Here is an 8,623-nt window from a genome sequence, read left to right as displayed (position 1 = left end):
GGTACACGACCAGTGCATCCTCTACAACCCAGGATACAGCACATTATGTAGCTCCCTTCCCGGGAATCGCCACATATGACCGCCATTACATAAAAAGGCAGATAATTACCCATCTTAAAATTAATCATATATAAAAAAGAAAGACCTTCATTTATATATTGGCTTCTATTTTCCCCCACAAGTCGACGACAATTTTGAAAAATCAGGTTCTGATAAGGAAAATAATTTCGCACATCTTAAAATTAATAATAAAAGACATTACATACACATTTTTTGCCTAAATTTCTAGAACGAGTAAACATTTTCCAAGGCCAAGAAATTAAGGAATATGTCCATGGCACAATTTTGCTGGGTACTGGTCTTTGCATGAAAATATCCACATACGAAAGAAAAAAAACTTATCAAAACACCAAAACAAAAAAATGTCCACATACATACACACAAAAACATCCATACATATACATATACAATCATCCATACATATACATACACACACAAACATCCATACATATACATACACACACAAACATCCATACATATACATACACACACAAACATCCATACATATACATACACACACAAACATCCATACATATACATACACACACAAACATCCATACATATACACACACACACAAACATCCATACATATACACACACACACAAACATCCATACATATACACACACACACAAACATCCATACATATACACACACACACAAACATCCATACATATACACACAAACATCCATACATATACACACAAACATCCATACATATACACGCAAACATCCATACATACACACGCAAACATCCATACATACACACGCAAACATCCATACATACACACGCAAACATCCATACATACACACGCAAACATCCATACATACACACAAACATCCATACATACACACAAACATCCATACATACACACACAAACATCCATACATACACACACAAACATCCATACATACACACACAAACATCCATACATACACACACAAACATCCATACATACACACACACAAACATCCATACATACACACACACAAACACAAATACACACGAGACCATCTAAAAATATCCCTGAACTCCCATGCCTCCCTCTCCTATAAAGTGTCCCTTCTTTCTTTAAGCTCGCCTTGCACCATCTATGTAGATTTGTGCAACTTCCGGGACGAGGAGGAGGACAGTACATGCCTTGTCCTTCGGCAGCAAGAGCGACGCCCGCACGAGGTCCTGCTCTGCCTGACGAGATGCCCCCATGTGCTCTCGTGCATTCGCTTGCTCACTTGAAACATTTGCTCGCCTTCTATCTCCTGTCTACTTCGATGGTGGATTAGGGTTTGTTTTGTAGGACAAGCTCCTCAGATTCAAGTTGGTTATTTAAATCTAAAAAACATGGATTCCCTTAAAGATTTTCGAGACTGAACCGTTTATATTATCTCTATTCTCCCTTATTGTACTTCTCTTCCTAGCCCTATACACGTATACGGGACATACCTTCCTAAATCTCTCTCCATCCCTTTCTTTCATATATACGCGTACATACAAATAAAAAGACCTTCCTCGCCTCTTCTTCACTCTTTCTGGAACATTTGCACAAGAGACTCATAAGCAAACGCACATCTCTCGTATCCCTCTTCTCGACCCTTATCACATACATATTCTCTCTCTCTCTCTCTCTCTCTCTCTCTCTCTCTCTCTCTCTCTCTCTCTCTCTCTCTCTCTCTCTCTCTCTCTCTCTCTCTCTCTCTCTCTCTCTCTCTCTCTCTCTCTCTCTCTCTCTCTCTCTCTCTCTCTCTCTCTCTCTCTCTCTCTCTCTCTCTCTCTCTCTCTCTCTCTCTCTCTCTCTCTCAGGTGTCTTCTCCGTCTGGGCCTTACCTTTGGTTCTGGGGCTGCTTGGGTCTGGCCGCTGCAGAGTCGTAGGAAGCCAGGAGCTGACGCAGGCTTTGGTCAACGTCACTCATGTGCTACGTCGTTAGCGAGCTGGACTCATGACAGAGCAGGACGTCGAAAAAAAACGAAGAGGACTTGGTGGGGCAGGCAGACGCGCGCGCGCTCGCTCACTCGCACGCACGCACGCACACACCACCGCCGTCGCCGCCGCCTCCTTCCTCTCCTCGCTGCCTTGTCTTCCCGCAGCCGCAGCCGCTCCTCCCTGACCGCAACTGCTGGGCGTCCTCCTCCTCCCTCTCGCGCTCTCGTATGCGGGGGTTGCTTCTCGCTCTTCCTCGGCGCACTTCTCTCTTCTCTTCTCTCTTCTCTCTCCTCCTCACGCTCTCCCTCACTTCCTTGCCGTCGTCAGAGATACCTCATCACGCCTGAAAGAGATAAAGAGATGATATGATAAGGTCACTATCTTTACATACCAAGCCAAAATCTTAGCACATGCAGCAAACAAAGAAAATTAAGAATAATATCAAAATCGAGAGAACAACCAAAAGAGGATAAAGAAAGAACCGTTGAAGGAAGGAGAAAGAGGAGAAGACCTCTCGAGAAGTGTGGGATGACATTGAGAAGAGAACGAGAGAGGAGAATGAAGGAGGCAAGGGGGAGGGAGAGATAGCAGAGGACACTCCGTTTAACAGCTAAATAGGACGGTCTAACGAAGTAAATAAAAGGACTGGAGGAGAGAGAGAGAGAGAGAGAGAGAGAGAGAGAGAGAGAGAGAGAGAGAGAGAGAGAGAGAGAGAGAGAGAGAGAGAGAGAGAGAGAGAGAGAGAAGTGGAGGGGAGAAAAGCTTAAGAAAAAAGTACGAACTAAGGAGAAAGGCAATACTAGACGGGAAGATGTGGACCGAAGGAAAAAAAGTACTCGAATCTTCGTAACAGTACAAAGAAAACGTGACCAGAAATTCATTCCCCGTCCCATCCCTTGCAACACAAAACGCACAAGACCCCAAAACAAACACATTCATGAGGAACATCAACAAAAGGTCTGTGTCGGGGCGAGAAAGCCCCAGGAGACGAGGAGCAACAGGCGGTGGTGGAGGCGGCGGCGGCTTTGGGCGGGAGTAACCTAGAGGGAAGTGGAAGGGGGGGGGGTAGTGAGGAGGAGGGAGGGGAAGGTAGTGAGGAGGAGGAGGGAGGGAGGGGAAGGTAGTGAGGAGGAGGAGGGAGGGAGGGGAAGGTAGTGAGGAGGAGGAGGGGGGAGAATGGGCTGGGAGGAAGGGAGGGTGGACAGCGGGGATAGGGAGGGGGAGGAGGGAGGGTGGGGGAGGGAGGCGTCAGAAAGGTTGGGTAGCTAGTGGATGGATGTAGCGGGCCAGCACCACCACCACCACCCACATGGCCCCGCTCGCTCGCCCGGCCGCCCGCCCGCCAGCCCATCTCAGGATGACCTGCCAAATCCTAAGCAAGTCTAGAGCACACTAATTCATCCCAAGAAAAGACCAACATTCATACTAGAAAAAGTAACAGTCTTAACAAAGTAAATTATATATATGTATATCCCCAAGATATAAGGAACGGATATTCGCAAAAGTTAGAATCCCTCAAAATTCTACAGAAAAAGTCCTACACCACCGCCACCTAGCGGCGACAGATGGCAGCACCGACCCGAAAGCGGCCATCCATCCCTCCCCTTCACCCCCCTCTCCGCCATCCTACCTCCCTTCCACCCCCTCTTGCCATCCTACCTCTCCCTCTCCCCCTATCAACCCTCCCTCCCTTTTTCCACCCCAAACCCCCCCCCCCCCGCCCCTCCCCTACACCCCCGTCCTCCCCCCTCTTCACAGACAAGGACTCGCCCACGACCACAACCTCAGCCGTCCTCCTCCTCCTCCTCCTTCCTAGGCCCAACGAGGCTCCTTAGCCCACAGGAGTGTCTTGACCCCCTCACAAGGCCTCTTCCTCGCGCACTGCCTCACGGTGCGTGAACGATCCAAATTTCCTTTTTTTCTTCCTTTTTCGTTTGTTCTTGGTCACTTGCATTCAAGAAGGGTGGTTCACTCGTTTCCATTCGTCTCCAAATCGCACGAACTGAACCCGGATGCACTTGTCGTTCTAGCCGGCTGTTCCTCCTCCAATATTAATTCAAAAGCGAGCCCGCTTCAGCTCCATTGTCTTCACACATTCACCGAATTTAAAAATAACTGGTCACTACTTCACATAACACAACACTTATGAAGTTTAAGCCGATTAATTCAAAATTCCGATCTTGGAGACACTCAAGGAGTCAAGACACTGCCGGCTTCACTTTCCAAAGAAGATTAATTGAAGTTTAATCACACCTGCACGGCCATTCGGGACACCACTGGTTAATGGAACTCGCCGGCAAGCAGTTCCTCGATTTAAGATTTAAACAAAAAATCTGCAAATCGCACAACTGGAATCCTTGCCGATTCGCGTGTAGAAGGACCGTGGAATTCCCACTTAAACAAGAACAAAAAATGGAAAGCTCGAAAAAACTTTTTGAAATGGAATCGATTCATACAGAGCGGCACTTTCAGCACATTTCCCACAAAAACGTTGGCTGAGCTTTTCCTTTGTCTAGCTCCTTCCTCCTCCTCCCGTTCGCTAACCTCGCCCTTGTTGGAGAAGGCTTCCCACATTTACACTTTTCTTCTCTTATTATTTTACAAGAAATTGTATTCACCCTTGGTAGCCATACACGAGCACAAAGAAAGGACACACACAAGCACACGTACACGACACAGTCCAGGGCGGTACTGTGAGCTCTCGTTGCAAAAGCCGACGAACCACTTTGCTCTTCTTGTTCCTCTTGCCAATTTATAAAGCCGGAATTTCAACGCAACACAAGAGAATAATCTCCTTTTTAAGGGGCAGGAAGAAGGGGGGGGGGCGGCGAGAAACAAGTGAAGCGTGTTTCCCTCCAAAAGCGAGGAGCAAAGGGAGAGGGAAGGGAATTGCGAATGGAGGGAACAAGATTAAATAAAGGAGGGTAAGAAAACGGACGGAATAAAGGGGGGGTTAAGGGAGGGTTCGAGGAAGATCCGTCGCAGCGCCGCAATGCTTACCTGTTTCGACCTCGGCTCACCCTCGAGAAGTGCGCCCGGGACTCGCTCGGGGGAGGAACGCGCTCCTCCTAGGCCCGGTTGCCAACGTTGGTATTCCGCTTGGGAGGGAGGACTCTCTTATTTTATCCTATTGCCAAACTACTCCCTATTTTATATTTCTCTCAACCATTAGATTATATAAAAAGCTTTATACTGAAATACTCTAGGATTAAAAGAACGCGGTGAAAAAGCGAAGAAAAATAACCAAAAATTCGATATCCCCGCGTCAGGCAACTGAGGCGAACCGCTCCGAACTACACTGGGGGAGGAGCGCGGCGACCAATCAGCGAGCGCGAAAGGGCGACCACCCTGTCTACATCGCTTGGGGAGGGGGAGGGACGGGGCCCGTGGGGAAGGAGGGGGAGGGACCGGGTACACCGAGAGGGGGGGAAGGGGACAGAGAGGGAGGGGGAGGTGAATGAAATTGCCCCGACTCTTGCCAGCCAAAGTTCAGTGTTCATCAGGCGTTATATATTTTCTTTCTATTTTACAAATCTCTTTCCGCTGCGTCTTTCCTCATGATTGAATTAGCGAATCAAAGCGAAAAACAAGGGCCTCACCGACAGCCGAAGCGGAAAGGAGGCCCAGCAACAGCGAAAGAGCAACGGCCCGTTTCATTAACTCGTAGTAAATACGGTATCCGGTAATGATAAATTCCAGAGGACGAGGCTTGTCTGCTGTCTACGAACCCACGAAACTTCACGCAGGCCCTGTGGATGCGAAAAGGAAATAGCTCCGAGAGATTTCTTACCAGACAACAACCACCTCTGAGATCGGTCTCCTGAGCTAAAATAAACTTGAAGAACGTTTTTGAAATTCGGAAGGTCTTGCTCCTCGATTTGAATTGATGGTTGAAGAGAGACTCGTGTAATTCGGTATTATTTACACGATTTGTATGAACGGTTCACGAAGGTATTACTTCTTGTGGTTATATCCTCTACGACCAATTAACGGCAAAATACCCTTCACGTCAGTCAGTTGAAGACTGTTGAGAGTAAAGAAAAAAAGAAAAAAAAAACAATAGTTTTGAGACGTTCAACCCATCAGCAAGAGGCATTTCCTTCCCGGAGCCAAACAGGGGAAATAACGAATAATCAGACGTACCGCACAAGAAAATATTTAGAGAGGAGAAGGACGAAGTACGAGACAGACACGAGGCAGCGACGAAGATGGCGAGAGAGAGAGAGAGAGATATTTCACATGACTCATTTCTAGATGCTCGTCTGCTTCTTCTCTTAACCACATTTTTCCGTCTGTGCTGTTTCCTTTTTTTCGTAGTTATTTAATCAGCGAGGAGCCACCGAGTTTTAACGTGTAGGATGTCAGCACAGTGATTAAAACCTTTCGGCCCACTAATGTCTTCAGGATGACGTCATCGGTGGTTCAAAACTTTAAACAGGGTCATTTTAAAACTTCTTTTATCATCTTATCCCGTTTTTATCAGCACTACTAGTTCTTCCCCATCTTGCAGCATGTAAACACACTACGAACACAATAACCACAAACACATAAATAAATAAACAGAAGTAAAAACACCAAAAAAACACTAACCACACACGTATCCAAATTGGCTCCTCGGGGATTGACCAACACACAAAATCGCTATGTAACTTATTCGACTCTCCACTCTCGACTGATTGCCGTTTCGCCTCTGATTGCTGCCGTGATCGATGCGATTGGGTTGATATAATTCCCTTTCAACCCTTTCCCCCTTCCCCCTCCCCCCCCCCAAAACCGCCGTTCCCCCATCCCTTCGCAACCCTCCTCCCCACCTCCCCCCGTCCCTCGTCCCCCCGGCCCATAGCATGTTCACAACCCGTATGTTGAAGCTTTGGACGAGATTGTGTGAGGGTGATGTTTATTACTGTAATACTATTTATTGTTGCTGGAAGTATTATAATTGGTATTATTATTATAGTATCATGATCATTATCATTATTATTGTTAGCATTACTATTACCATTATTATTATTATTGATATTATTATCATTATGATTATCATTATTACTATGATTATCATTATCATTATTACTATGATTATCATTATCATTATTACTATGATTATCATTATCATTATTACTATGATTATCATTATCATTATTACTATGATTATCATTATCATTATTACTATGATTATCATTATCATTATTACTATGATTATCATTATCATTATTACTATGATTATCATTATCATTATTACTATGATTATCATTATCATTATTACTATGATTATCATTATCATTATTACTATGATTATCATTATCATTATCATTATTACTATGATTATCATTATTACTATGATTATCATTATTACTATGATTATCATTATTACTATGATTATCATTATTACTATGATTATCATTATCATTATCATTATTACTATGATTATCATTATCATTATCATTATTACTATGATTATCATTATCTTTATCATTATAACTATGATTATCATTATCATTATTACTATGATTATCATTATCATTATTACTATGATTATCATTATCATTATTACTATGATTATCATTATCATTATTACTATGATTATCATTATCATTATCATTATTACTATGATTATCATTATCATTATCGTTATTACTATGAGTATCATTATCGTTATTACTATGATTATCATTATCATTATCATTATTACCATGATTATCATTATCATTATTACTATGATTATCATTATCATTATTACTATGATTATCATTATCATTATTACTATGATTATCATTATCATTATTACTATGATTATCATTATCATTATCATTATTACTATGATTATCATTATCATTATCGTTATTACTATGAGTATCATTATCGTTATTACTATGATTATCATTATCATTATCATTATTACCATGATTATCATTATCATTATTACTATGATTATCATGATGATTATCATTATCATTATTACTATGATTATCATGATGATTATCATTATCATTATTACTATGATCATCATGATGATTATCATTATCATTATTACTATGATTATCATGATTATCATTATCATTATTACTATGATTATCATGATTATCATTATCATTATTACTATGATTATCATGATGATTAACATTATCATTATTACTATGATCATCATGATGATTATCATTATCATTATTACTATGATTATCATTATCATTATTACTATGATTATCATTATCATTATTACTATGATTATCATGATGATTATCATTATCATTATTACTATGATTATCATTATCATTATTACTATGATTATCATGATGATTATCATTATCATTATTACTATGATTATCATGATGATTATCATTATCATTATTACTATGATTATCATGATGATTATCATTATCATTATTACTATGATTATCATGATGATTATCATTATCATTATTACTATGATTACCATGATGATTATCATTATCATTATTACTATGATTATCATTATCATTATCGTTATTACTATGATTATCATTATCATTATTACTATGATTATCATTATCATTATCATTATTACTATGATTATCATTATCATTATCATTATTACTATGATTATCATTATCATTATCATTATTACTATGATTATCATTATCATTATCATTATTACTATGATTATCA

The 8,623-nt window shown here is 41.4% G+C and overlaps 1 protein-coding gene across 1 annotated transcript; it reads right to left on the bottom strand.

The window, feature by feature from the left end:
- Positions 1–1,884: 1,884 nt before the first annotated feature.
- LOC113814745 (innexin inx2-like) lies at positions 1,885–5,129 on the bottom strand (the record flags this gene model as incomplete). The annotated part of the gene is given in 2 exon segments (XM_070136125.1): positions 1,885–2,324; positions 4,982–5,129. A coding segment is annotated over 1 exon segment (86 nt), but the record flags the coding sequence as incomplete, so codon positions are not given.
- Between the last annotated feature and the right edge of the window lie 3,494 nt (positions 5,130–8,623).

Source organism: Penaeus vannamei, chromosome 21, assembly GCF_042767895.1.
Source record: "Penaeus vannamei isolate JL-2024 chromosome 21, ASM4276789v1, whole genome shotgun sequence".
NCBI classification, from domain to species: Eukaryota; Metazoa; Arthropoda; class Malacostraca; order Decapoda; family Penaeidae; genus Penaeus; species Penaeus vannamei.
Note: the sequence above shows the minus strand (reverse complement) of the source record. Positions and strands in the feature narration are given on the sequence as shown.